Source organism: Aulostomus chinensis, chromosome 7, assembly GCF_037954235.1.
Source record: "Aulostomus chinensis isolate RoL2024-O1b breed Wild chromosome 7, RoL_Achi_v1.0, whole genome shotgun sequence".
Classification (NCBI taxonomy): domain Eukaryota; kingdom Metazoa; phylum Chordata; class Actinopteri; order Syngnathiformes; family Aulostomidae; genus Aulostomus; species Aulostomus chinensis.
Window position 1 is genome coordinate 10306614 of NC_141326.1, and position 13997 is coordinate 10320610.

Sequence of the window (13997 nt, forward strand, 5' to 3'; positions counted from 1 at the left end):
TTGTTTTGGTTTTTTTTTGGTTCGTTTGTTTTCGTTTGTTTTTATGACCTCCAAAAAAATGCCCATGGGGTAAAGGGTTTAAAAGAGCCGTTAAATGCTTATCAACATGAAAATACTCCTCAACAGCAGGGATGGGAATAACTAAAAGGCCCCAGAAACAGAATGATTAGGATTAAGATCGTCAAGATTGTGTTATTGTGTGGGAGGGGGACTTTTTACCTTTTGGAGACATTTTCTGGTTTAAAAAAAAAAACCAAACATATCAGGACCTGCAGTCATGATGTGGACCAAAGACCAATCCTAATGTACCAAAATGTAAAAGGTGATTTGTTCGATTTTGGTTAGGGTTAGGCCTGATTATGGTGAACACGGTCTGTGTGTGTGTGTGTGCGCGCACGCGCTGCAGCACTCTGCATAGGTGTGATGTCTTTGTGTGGGTCTGTACAAAGAGGCATTGCAGGAAAAAAAAAAACACAGGATCGGAGGAATTTTTAGGGACTTACAATGTCTTGATTAGTGTGTTATTTTAGCCCAGCTCAGACAAAAGCCGCGTAGAAGCAAAAATCTGAATAAAACAAAAGAAAAAATAGTCGGAGAAGAAAGAAAAAGAAAGTTTAATGGAAGCCTGGTGCTTCCCCTGTGCTTTATGTTTGAATGACCAATGAGCTGGTGTAATTTACAAGGAACAGGGATGAAATCTTGATTCGGGCTTCCATCCCGATCCATCCATCCCCTCGGATTCTGTCCCTGCGGCTTCTTCTTTTACTCCCTCTTGCTACTTTTCTATTTCAGATTGGATTCTATCCTTGTTCCATCAATAGTCACAAATGAGTCAAAATGATTGCTCCAAAGTCTTCAAAGGAATGAGAAATGCTGTCTTGTCATTTTACAATCCACTGTTTGGTGCTACCGGATCAAACAAGGCAATTTGAGCAACACATTGCTTTCTATGATGAATATTGCAGCAGGGTTATTATCTGACAGATCACTCACTGCTTATTCACTGTATGCTTTTGCTTCCCAGCAATGGATCAGACGTCTTTTAAATATGACTGATATTTTACACGTGTCAGCTGTATGGTATATGAACTGCACATTTTCTTCAACACCAAGCAGGTTGTGTGGCATGTTTGCAGCACCCTGGTTGCCTGTAGACTCATGGTCCTTGAGATGGGGGTAGCTCTATCATGTTACCATGCCTTACCCTGTAAACAGGAGGTTATTGTACTTTACTACTGACATGCAAGGCGTAGACATTGAAATGTCTGGAGTGATTATTTTCATACCCCAGAGCCTCTAGTCTGAAACTAGCCCTGCCCTCCTTGCTTACACTCTGACGCCATTACCTATTGATTTCCCGCCTTCTGAAATGCTCAGCAAGGTCAGAGAAATCTTTGAAATCCTCAGCTGTCTCTCCTCTTTCTCGGCCTGTGTTCTCCACTGCTCACTCTCCGCTGTTTTCTTTCTTGTTAGTGTCTTCCTCAAGTCCTTCCCCAGCATGTGTCTCTCCTCACTCCATCAATCATGTATGCCCATCACGACCAAGTCTACCTGTGCTGAACAAGTTATTCGGTTCTCCAGGGAACTGAGGAGAAGGAGGAAAGGGGAGAAGTGAAAAGAAGGGCACAGAGGTGCATATCGGGAAGAGCAAAACATACTATCTGCAACTAGAGTTATGCTTCCAGATTCTGCCTGAAATGAATGCTGAAGAAATGTGAGAGCTGTTAGATTATATAGAATGAGATCTCCCTTGCTTGCTTTGGAATTTAATTTTTTCTTTTGATTGCCAAAATGGAAAAATAATCAGAAACTTTTGTGCTTGTAATCCATCTATGGATTTTGTTGTTGTTGTTGTTTTCATTATTTCAGACCATGAAGAAAAATGTATTTGATTGAAACTATCTGCTTCTTGGATGTTCAGTAGTGCAACATTACTAATTAAATTGGCTTGTGGGAAAAAAAAAAAAGAAACAGCTGTCAAAAAAGGCGACTTGGTGTTGTGTGTGTTAACCTGTGATTGCACGGATGATAGTGATAGAAAATTAGAGGGCACGTTTGTGTGTATGAGTGTGCCTTGGTTTGTGTGTCCTTTTTAACTGGGGGTTTTGATGTGATCCAGCCATGTTTTTTTAATGCTTAGGATAGCTTACCTCAAGGATTCAGCTTTCCTGCTACCTCATTCGTTTTCATTTGTGCTGCTCAGCTGAACACTGGAACTAAGTTTGGAAACCGTCCAACACCCTGCCCGCTTTTTGTAAACAACTTCTACAAAGGCTTTGAGGAGAGAAAGGGAATTTGGCATGACACTAAAGGATTTCAAGTGAAGAATCCTGATGATAAAAGAAGGGATGAAGATGAGATCAAATGGATGGTTAGAGGTTGAAAAAAAAAAAAGGACACAGGTCCTCACATGAATCAGCAGAACCTGGAGCAACAGCAATGATTTTGCCGGACTAAATCATCCTAGAAAGAATTTGTAATGTTTGTCATTTTAAGACCTTTTCATACCACTGATATGATGATAACAGCAATAACAACATGCTGAAACGTGTGCGAATGGTATTATCTTTAAGACTGTAGAGACAGAGAGCAGAGTTTCCACCTGGGAACTGTGTTGTTAGCTTGGGGGGGAAGAAAGAGAGAGAGAGAGAAGTATGTACCATCACCATTTGGTATACAAAATACTGGAGCTTCAGTGATACTAGTACCAAGTAGTATTACAATATGGAGTACAGATAAGTGACAGCAAACCACCACACATCTTATACACAACTTATTCATTCATTTAAGCTCACATAATACTGTCATTGGTGGGGACTGTTTTTCTTTTCTGTAGTGTACAAATCCAAAGCGACCAAAGTGAAACATGACTCAAAACTCCAGTGCAATCCCAACCTTAGGTTTGCTGAACGAACCAGTGCACCTTGACAGGTATCTAATCTCTGAACATCTTGTGTGCTCAATCAGTCAGTTCAATCAGCAATGATGTAATTGGATCAAGCTCATGTTTAGGGTCATATTTGTGCTCTTCTGTAGTTGCAGACATCTTTTATGTACTTGGGAATGTCACCTTTCACTTCTTGTTCAATAGTTGGAGTGGCAGTTTGGGAGGTGTTATGTTTTGTTTTTGTTTTTTGTTTTTTGCTTTTCATATTGGCTGTAAAAGGTTTGTAACTTTTCTTTAAATTATTATTTTTTTTAATTGAATGTTTGCGTACATTGCTGTAGCGAGTTATGCTGTTCGTGTGGAGTTTTTCCTCAGTCGATGTGAGGGTCTAAGGGCAGAGGATGTTGTTATGATGCCTTGTGAAGCCCTTTGAGACAAACTGTGAAAACGGGCTCTACAAATAAAATTGCCTTGCCTTGCCTTGCTTTAGTGTACAGTAATACTGTCATTTTTATTTTTTCAGTATAACGCAAATGTATCAGCCAACTGACAGGACAGCACTCTCTCCCTCTCCAGATGTCTCCAGGAAAAAAAACACCTAGAAAAATACCCAGCCATGAGCACCATTATCTTTACCTGTTGCTGTGCCTTGGTTGTGTGTAGGGGCTGTTTGAAGGTGACACCGAGCAGATGAGAGGACAACAGCAGCGTGACAGGCGAAAAAGTTGATGACGTCCATTTTTATGTAAACAGAAAGCCTTGTAAACACAAAGGGCAATATCAAGGTCCGCAAAAAGGATTGAGTCAATGTTTAATATCGTATGATAAGTCGATAATGTAATGATCCCTGCAGCAGTGTTTAAATTTGAGTGGTAAAGTCTTTGGATGTAAAATAAAACAGGGCACCCTCACAGGATTAACAAAGGAGGCCAAATAAAATTGGTTTTGCCATCTCTTCAGCGCTAAATCTGCTTCCTATAATTAATTTTTTGTCCTGTTGTTCTGAAGACTGCCAAGCCCAGGGTAAAGGGCCATGCATTCCCAAATACAGCTAAGCACATAAGCTCTATCACTTCACCGGGTGCTGTCTCTCCCACCCACGAATTCCCCTCATGAGCTTGCCCTTCATGTGACTTTTGAGCTAATTTGGAACACAAACAGTGGGTCAGATTAATCCTTCCAGCAGCAGAAGCGGTAATGAGGATTCGAATGATGCGAGAAGTGAATGAGGAATCTCACGGCAATAACAGAGCTGTCCAAGCAAAGTCTGCCAAGCACATGACAAAAACAAAAATAGATAGATATAAAATAGCCGGCATTAAGCAAAGAGGAAGAAATTTGTATTTACCAAGAGGAATGCTGGTATGTCCAGAAAGAGCTCAACAGGAAAAGTCCGAGCAAGAAATGTAAAGCAAATCAAACAAATAAAGGATTCTTTTATTTATGTTTTGATGCAGCTGAAAGTCATTTCTGTTTCCTCTCTAATGAATGTGATATTGCATGCAAAATGAGCTTTGGGTGGTTAAGGCTATGGTGTCCAGGTAAACAAAGGCTTCTCAGACTATAGACACAGAGATCGGGCGCAATCCCAGCTTCCTTCTGCGTTCAGCGGATTACCTTTCATCCTGGAGACGAGTGCTCAAAACCCTCTTGGTTGTTATGCGTAGCCTTCCCGCCCCTTGGCAAACATAATCGCTGCAGCTTGAAAGAGCTCATAAATCAGCCTACTACAATATATTATAAACAGTAAAATATGCGCCCCTGGCATTTGAAACAGCATCAGTCCAACGTATGAGCAAGCCAGTTCCACCCTTTGTATTCAGATAGAGACTTAGTGGCTCAGTTTGAGACGTCTGGTGTGCCCACTCAATCTCACCCTCCCTGTGTGTTTTTGTGTGTGGGTTGTTTCATCCTTTTGTCACTCCATACTATTTAAAATGTTTAAAATTCTGTTCCCTCACTGGTATGACATCCCAGATTCATTTAGCTCGTAATAATGTCTCAACTGTAATTGTAATAACTTTTTTAATCATATTATGGCATGTGCAATTGTTACAACAACAGATTTACACATTTTTATCTCATAATGGCAGTTCTGTGTAGGGTCTCATTGATTCTCACACTCATGAAAACTACAAATAACAAGAGGAAAACTGTTTTTGTTGCCATCAGGATTTGAATTTCTATCTTCACAGCTGAAGCGAGGTCCTTTATTGTCTGATCTCTTCCCTTACATCTACCTGCTATCTTGTTTTTGTCCCTCTGCCAGAGATGATCAATGTGTTTGAGCTAAAACTAGGGGTTAGTGCTAAACAGAAGGCACCATCCATTGATGTGGTGCATGCTCGTCACTCCGTCTCAGGCCTGTCCTCTGAGATAAGACCTGTGGCCTGCTCTCGCTGATCAATGGAAGAATCCATACAAACACTCTCTAGCACCATTTGCTCTTTTTGTCTTTGTCCTGAAATCGTTTTCTTCTACTATCAGTGCTTAGCGCTTGAACCGCTTCCTTGTCATACTTAAGAGAATGTGGAGATAAGCATTACAGAACAACAGAAGCTGAATGTTAAATTGGTCTCCATAACACAGCAACTGTGGGAATATTTTTGCCATGGTTAATGATTGAATGGTTCACTGTTTTAATTCAGGGAATTCCCCAATTTAAGAAGTTTAAAGTTTAACTTAAAACATTCAGAAAGTTTTAGTCATTAGCTGGCCTGACTTGGGTCCTTTTCTGCCCTCCTGCGCCACAGCTAAGGTTTATTCCGTCATCAGACATTATGTTTCCTGTTGAAAGCTGCAGCATTATCTCTCCATCACATATAGACTAACCCATGAAACTTCATCTCTCCACCCTCCTTCTCTCCTTAGCTAAGGTCAAGTCGAAGTGTGCCCCCACATTCTTCGCCTGCGCTAATGGTGTCCACTGCATCATCGGACGCTTCCGATGTAATGGCTTCAGTGACTGTCCCGACGCGAGTGACGAGGACAACTGCAGTAAGTCTCACGCAGCAAACAAACTGAATTATAGCGATCTGTCTGTGGCCATGATCACCAGAAGTCACAGGCTGTTCAACTCTGTAGTGTCACCCCCATCTTGTTTTATATGGCAGTTATACAGGCAGTGGAGGGAGGAGAACTCAACCACACAAGTAAAAACACAACTTGTTTAATAAAACCTAATATATTAAACTATTAATACTGCATTTATTAGGCACAAAAAGAACAAACTGCTTTGCAATCTTGTATTGTTTGGTTTTAATGGACCATTGTAAAATGAAATAAAAAAAATCTCTACAGTCCTAAAAATGCTTCAATCTATTAAATTCAGAGGCTGAAAATGTAGTCAAAGAAAGATAACCACTACTCAACATTTTGCACATTTCCTTTTTTCTGTCTCAATTTCTAGTGTGTTACACCAAATGAATAAATGAAATGACCTTGCTTAGAAAACTACATAGACATAATAACCACCATATTTTGAGGTGTGATAATTAAGTTTTAAAAACAAAGATCTCTGCTGTCTCAGTTTTCCTTTAAGTGCGGCACCCACATCATTATCATGTAGCTGCATATGGTTTGGAACAGTGGGTGCAGTTGTGGTCACAATTTGGATAACGAATTGGATCAAATCTTAAAAATGGGTTTTTCAAAAGAGAAAAACGGATTACGTTATCGGATTAGATCACGTAATCCAATCTTGGTTTTGATCCGGATCAAACCTTCAGTTTGGGTTTTTCAAAACTTTTTAGTAGGATTGGGATCACTTTGATCCCAAAAATCTGGATTTAACTGATCCCATCAGAAGGGTAGATTCAGCATGGATTTCAGAGCCAAAATGTAATGAAACTTAAAAATTGTATTAAATAATACTATGTTGGGTACCTGGAGAGAACCCATGCAGGCACAGGGAGAACATGCAAACTCCACACATAAAGACCCCGTGCCCGAGCCAGAACTCAAACCTGGACCCTTCTCGCTATGAGCCGACAGTGCTAACCACTGCATTACCGTGCCTTCACAGCTGTCACTATTGACCACAAATAATATATTTAATTCTGTCACTAATTAATGTATATTCATCACAATCAAAAAGATTTTTTGTTACGTTTTTAGATTATTTTTAGTGACGCATGCAATGATAAAACAGAATAACAACACAATGGCAATGGCATCACTCATTTTTGAAATCCAAAACAAATCCACATCAAAATAGTGTCTAACTACTGCCTCCCTTGTTAGATGTCCTTTTTGCTCGTTCTGGCAGAATGCAGGAGGGTGGTCAGGGTCAGGGTCTCCAAGGAGCTTAGGTGTATCATTGTCAGCACAGAGAAGGACATTGTGCCTGGTAGCGATGTTGTGCAGGACACTACAGGCAAGGAATATGTTGCATGCTTTCTGTGGTTCCACTCTCAGGTAGTTAAGGCATGCAACGCGCCTCTTAAGAACTCCATTTAAATGTTCAATTGCACATCTCGGTCTCCGATGAGCGGTGTTGAAGCGTGCCTGGCCTGTATTTGCTGTTAGAAGAGGGGTGTTTTTAGCCATGTAGGAGTGGGTAGGCACTGTCTCCTAATATTATGCTATCCGGTCGGTTGGTTTGGAGGTCTCTATATTGAGCGCTCTCCCTCAGGATGTGTGCATCATGAACAGACCCAGGCCACCTGACAACGCAGTTGGTGATGATGAGATTAGCATCACACAAGTTGGACACTGATGCTGTGCCTCCCCTTTCTGTTTACGAACTCCCATTCATTCTCACGAGGTGCTTGTATATGCACGTGTGCAGCCAATTGCTCCAATAGTATTGGGCGTATTCCCCAAAAGAAAAAAGCTGTGCTTGGCCTGGGCACTCTGGTTTTCCACTGGAAAAGAAAAAAATTGATTGACCAGGCTGACCAGTGCGATTGACACATCTTTCACCACGTCACACACAGCTGATTTTACCACTCCCATATTGTCACCAACAACTTGGTAGAAAGTCCTACATGCATAAAATCGGAGAGCAATGAGGTTCTGATCTTCCACAGACAGATCATGACTCCTTTGGGTTCTGTGTTGTAGTTTTGGCCAGAAAAGGTTCACAAGGTACTCTCAGAGCAAAACCGGGCCTACAGCTCCTCAGTGGTATATCGCTCCAGTGGTTTGGTATGCTCAACATACACCCTTTGGCGGTATCCTCTCCTGGCAAAGTGCTGGTGGCGGTGGACAACTCCTGCCTGTCTCTCTGTGAATGTGTAATTGGTCTTTTCAAACACACCCACTGAGTTTTTGCTTGTGTTCAATTGAGGCAATCTGACCCAAGGCCTATAAATGATGAACAATGGTCACTATAGAAATGCAATGGAACCATGGACTCAAGAAGCTGTAATTTCACTGCCAAAACCAACGCGCTACCAGAGGGTGTGGGGTGCCTTTATTACACAATAGAGGGAAGTTTTAATTCTGCTATGGGTGGAGATACCAACAAAAAGAAAAATTATGTTTGGATTTTAATCACTGAAAATGTGAATGCCATAGGGTCTGGCTAGAGGAGGACCACAGACCAAATAAAATTTCGATGGAAGAATCTTAAGGCCAGGGCAACAAAAGACCATGCTGAAGCCAAAAACCCACAAACAGGCAACAAGGCCTTTAAGAGGGGAGATACACAGATGTGGTCCTCGACATCATTGGAGGTGAGAAGTTGCAAGCCCTGCATGGTAGTCAAGGTGTTGTAGGGGATGGCGAGCCTGGGATTGAGGACGAGAGTCAGCCAGTTCCTCCTGAGCCTGATCCAGAGAGCACATTGATTTGGAATCTCAGCTCTGTTACTGAGGAAGAAGCTGGATCCTCACTGGTAGCAGCAGTTGCCACAACATCTCAGAGGAAAGGCTTGAAGTGCCCTTCATCAAACAAAGATGATGATTACAAGGCATTTCTGACTGAAAAGAACTGAAAGGGCAGAAGTACTGATTGTTCTGGCAGAGGAACAACTGACTCTCAAACCAAGGCCAGACTTGAGATCCGCTTCCTAAAGGCCAACCTCAGACAAGCTGGTCTCTTCACATCAGATGAAGAATTCTGACATTATTGTTAAGTATTTGACATTAAGCCTTTTTATAGAATTCAATACATCTACTGTATATTTGAAACTTATTCTAAATGTCCTCAATGTACAGTGTTTCTGAGTAATGTATTCATCTATTTGTTGTCGGTCTCAGATGAGCGGACTTGCTGGAAGAGGTTTTTGTGTGTGTGTGTGTGTGTGTGTGTGTGTGTGCGCGTATGTATGTGTGTGTGTGTGTGTGTGGTTTCATTTCAAATGAAAATAAACTTGCACTGGCTATTCTACTTGTGGCTCTTTACATATCTACAGATCTACATTGTGATTTCCTATCCTATTTGAGCACTCGCTATCCAAATTTGGTGATCCTGAAAAGTTTCTATCCAGATAAGATTGATCCAATCCAATGTTGCTTTGAAAAACCTGCTCAAAAGTAAGATGGGTTACGTGATCATGGATAGCAAAAAAAGTATTTCCGAATCCCGATCAACTGTATCCAGATTAAACCTTTTGAAAACCGGGCCCTGGTGACTTTTGTTCAATCCCATTTTCCAAATGACAGTGCAGTATTTATTTTCTAAAGTACTGTAGGTATTCTTTAGTGCTTGGCCTATTGGTTGAGGTGCCAGAGTTTGTGTGACATCACAAAACCTCCCTAATTTCTGACTTGGGTCTCTGACATCTCTTATTCTACTGTAGTGTCCAATGTTTGACAGGCTGGGCCATGGTTATGTTATGTCATAAAGACCTCCTTGCAATCTCTGACTTTAATCTTTGGCTCTGATCTCAATTGTTCTGCCTGTCATCTCAGTTTGGGAAGAATTCTCTGTTTGATCCTGTTGCCTCGACCTCTGGCTACTTTGATCACCAAAAACAGACTGGACCTGTGCTATTCTAGTTCTAACTTCAGTGTAAATGTTCAGTTGTTAGAAAAAAGTAAAACCTCCTCAGAAAAAGAGTTATCTTGTTTGCATCATATCTAATGTGTGACTGCCCACCCCTGGGTCTTCCTACACATATTGAGAAATCATAGATTGAACAAGTTGTTGCCCGTATTTCACTTAACAGAACAAAAGAGTGTACAGATCCAGCCTTAGTCTATACATAATAGCATTACCAGGGATGTGGTTTGTCCTCACATGACTCCTCTCTTGTGTTCCCAACGGGGCATGTGCACCAAGCCAATCACTCTGCATTGTCAGAGGCAGCGCTTCTAGCCTGCAGGGCCCCATGCTCACAAATCTAATCTAGCTATTTAAATGGAGCTTTGCTCCCTTCTCCCAGCACATACTGCGTCACTGGAGTGTAATTGTCTGGATCTTCTCACAAGATTATTTTAACTCATTTAGACAAAGAAAAAAACCATGACGTGCTGAAAAGAAGTAGGAAAGGTTGTGGATGGGTCGAATTTATGGATGTTATGTAGTTTTCTTGTTTTTCTCTGCATTCCTCCTGCACTTGATGAAACTCTCCAGATCAAATTCTTTGCTGATTTACACTGTTTTTAATGATTAATATCTGAAAATCCCCATGAACACAAAATATACATGTTTTATTTAAAATTTAATCATATCAAAGTGTCATACTTAGGATAGCATGGAGTACACAAAATCAACTTCAAACAAATTGATCACACAACTACTGGTGAATGTTAATTGAATTCGCTTTCAAAGATTTTGTTTATGCAGTGAATTTTATTTCTCAGTGGGAGAATCTCTCAAATGTGTGCTTCTTTTGCACTAATAACTTTGAACTGGAAACCCTTCACTGAGTGCCGGTTTGCGCTAACACTTGACCTCTGCTCTGATTCCTAGCGGGCAACCCGTTGGTGTGCTCAGAGGCTCGCTTCAAGTGTCGAAATGGTCGCTGTGTAGACCGAAGCTTCCTGTGTAACGGCCAGGACAACTGTCAGGATAACAGCGATGAGGAGCTCTGCCTGACAACAGCAGGTAAGAACGAAAAAGAAGTTCTTTCTCCATCTGGAAATGGAGCATTTGCCCGACACAGGGGCAGGCTGTGGAGGATTTAGCTACAAAGGAGTCAGAGACATTTCTGATCTTCTGAATGTCAGTTTGATTGACGGTTGGGGAGCTGACACATTTCCCCAGAATTCCAAAATCAGAAAAAAAAAGGCAGCAGGAAGTAAAGGACTGGGGATTACACCATTGAGCATTTTCAACAAAACTGTGGCTTGGATTTATAGTTCCTTTTACCTTGACTGCACAACATTTCCTATTGAAATATGAGGTTTTTTTTACTCCACTGCCATTTATTTTATGATCATAGTCTTTAGTTGCTTGGTAGTTAGTTAAGATTTGAGCCCCAAAGCCTTCATATTCATGCAGTGTCACTGATGAATTATCCAGGACAACATAGATCATAATAGCTGAACTACTGAGAGAACATAACATTTTGACTGCAGGCATTTCTGTTTCTGCTGGTCAAATATCTCTAGTTGACTGCTATGTAAAAATTCTTCCTGCCACCATGGAAAAGAGAAAACAAAAACAATAAATCATCCACAGCCCTGTGATTTCATTGATGCAGAAAACTTGTAGTCACAGTTTTGTTCAATACAAATTTGATTTACTGTTCATGGCAGAATCTTGCATTAAGTCTTTAAATAAGCATTTTTTTTCCACAGCACCTAAACAAAACGAACATTGGAAGCTATGATGAGTCTTGTGTGTTTCATCAGATTAAGGAACTGCATCAGTTGTAGTGGTGCTTTAACAACAAACCGAGGGACCGTGCACAAAATTGTAAATGAGCATTTGATATCCAAGAATTCACACTAATCAAGAGCCCTGTGACATTTTCCAAAACTCATCAGCTATCTTCCAGGATTTTGACTAGCACTTGTTTCCTTTTTAACTCTACTGTGGGCACTGGCATTTGGGTTAGCACATGATACACAGTATGCCTGTCAACTGAGATGATCTTTTTTCTGTTATTTGTCGCTCAGGAATCTTTCAAACATTTCTATGCCACCGATATTTCATGTTGCTTCTAAATTTGCCTCTATTAAGCATTTCCTTAAACGAACAGATGGATTTTGGTGAAACTTCATGTTACAAAAAGCAAGTTAATTATTTCGGGAGGCAATCTGGATGAAATTGTAGATTCTGGATCCTCAAGCTGTTTGCAGGGTATAGTTGTTTTGAGTCTGCGTAAAATGATTGAAACAAGACTGCTAAGGTGTCCAGCAATCATCTTGATTGTATTCTGGTTTGGTGATCCAGAAGTATTTCTAATGGCTGGGAAGAAAATTCAGAAATGCATTTAATTGATGTGTTCTTATTCTGTATCCACCCAACATCGGTGGCATTGGCATGCTGTCTGTTTGTGCTCTGGAGTTTTTAGGATATGCTTCATGGAGGCTAATTTAGTAGCAGGACTTACGTGAAATATTAGTTGTGAGGAAATATGCCTGCAAGACAATAATAATTTAGCAACAAATTACAGAAATATGACAGTCACAGTGGACTTACATAAAGTATGTTCTGTGTACAAATATCATTCATCTTAAAATTACTTCGACACTGTGACTGATGCTGTTGTACCAGCAGTCCACGCAGAGATACAGTATACTGTTCCAACTGTCAAGACTGGTATATGATGTGTAAACATAAAAAAAAAAAAAACAACCTATTGCCTGAAGAGAAGTAGACAGTGTACAGAAAAAGCTGCCTTGTAACAAACCATCTTTTTCGTTACAAACTCCAGATGGACTATATTTACCAAAAGAGATGATTAATCAATATGTCATGTCTGTTTATCTCTAAAATCAAAAAGAATACTTTTGAAGTGGTGTACATGTGAAAATTATACTGTATATAACTTTCGGTGACAAATCACACTGCATGAAACAGAAAGGACTGAAATGGTTCATTTGCCTTGTCCACCCCCCCCCCCCACACTTAAAAGGCCTGCAGAAAAAGAGTACAAAAACACTAATGTGAACCAGTTTTGCTTTAAAAAATGTGTTGGTGTTTAATTTCAGCAGGCTGCAATTGCCTGAAATATTGGCAGTAAACCTTGCAGCAGATTTGAGAACAGGTGGAGGCTTGTAGATACAGTATTTAGCTATTCCATTAAACTGGATCAAATTAGACTTGGAGATGCATTCCTTACTGTACTTCATTAACTTACAGTAAAACACCATGGTATCATTAGTAATTTGAGGAAAAGACAGGATTTCTATCATGTGTTGACTCTGTGTTGTAACAGTTGTTATATTTCTTCTTCTCAAGAGTCAACTTCTGTCAACACTCAGCTGAACTTCCAAGGCAAGTTGACACGCCTTCTTCCAGCAATCCTGCCTCGACTTGTACACAAACTAAACATCACCGCTGTCCATATTTTTTATTCTTTCATGTATGGCTCCTTGAATTGGCAGCCACTTTTAGTCACATATATCACTATTTTTCTGTGGAGGTGCTGCTGTTCCGATGATTTATTCCACCAGGAAAAGTAGCCTGTCAGGAATAACAAAACTGAACATAGGTATGATAGGTTTCAGTGATAACCCGTCAGCATCGATGGCACACAAGACAGTAATTTTACTGCTTGCACAGTGATAAGCAACATCAGCAGAGATTTGATGGAAACACAAGAGGCAAAACACGTCTGATAAACAAGGGAGGAGCTTTGCTGAGGGTAGTACATCCTGGCAAGGCTTTATTTATTTTCTGAAAACACTGAGAAGCCTTGTTCAGTTCTTCCTTGGCTATGAAAAATCAATCTGATCTGACAAAATTCCCATCAATCCTGATTCCATGTGAGAATAATCCCTTCACATATTATTTGGCCCAGTAATGTATCCATCCATTTTTCTATACTGCTTATCCATTGGGGGGGTAGGCCTATCCCAGCTGACATTGGGCGAAAGGCGGAGCAGTGTTCACCCTGGACAGGTCGCCGGACCGTTGCAGGGCCATGAGGAGCAATTAAGGGCTCAGTATTTTGTTCAAGGATACTTGGACATGGTCGAACCAGCGACTCTTCAGTTGCTAGATGGCCACTCTACCTCTTAGCCATGCCCCCACCCCCCCCCCCCCCCCA

At 40.8% G+C, this 13997-nt stretch overlaps 1 protein-coding gene across 1 annotated transcript in view; it reads left to right on the top strand.

The window, feature by feature from the left end:
• Positions 1-13997, top strand: part of ldlrad3 (low density lipoprotein receptor class A domain containing 3) — a 93192-nt gene that overhangs the window by 41694 nt on the left and 37501 nt on the right. The window contains exons 3-4 of the mRNA XM_086207699.1: positions 5759-5884; positions 10748-10882. Of these exons, the coding sequence (XP_086063825.1) occupies positions 5759-5884; positions 10748-10882 (261 nt within the window). The remainder of the gene's footprint in view (positions 1-5758; positions 5885-10747; positions 10883-13997) is intronic.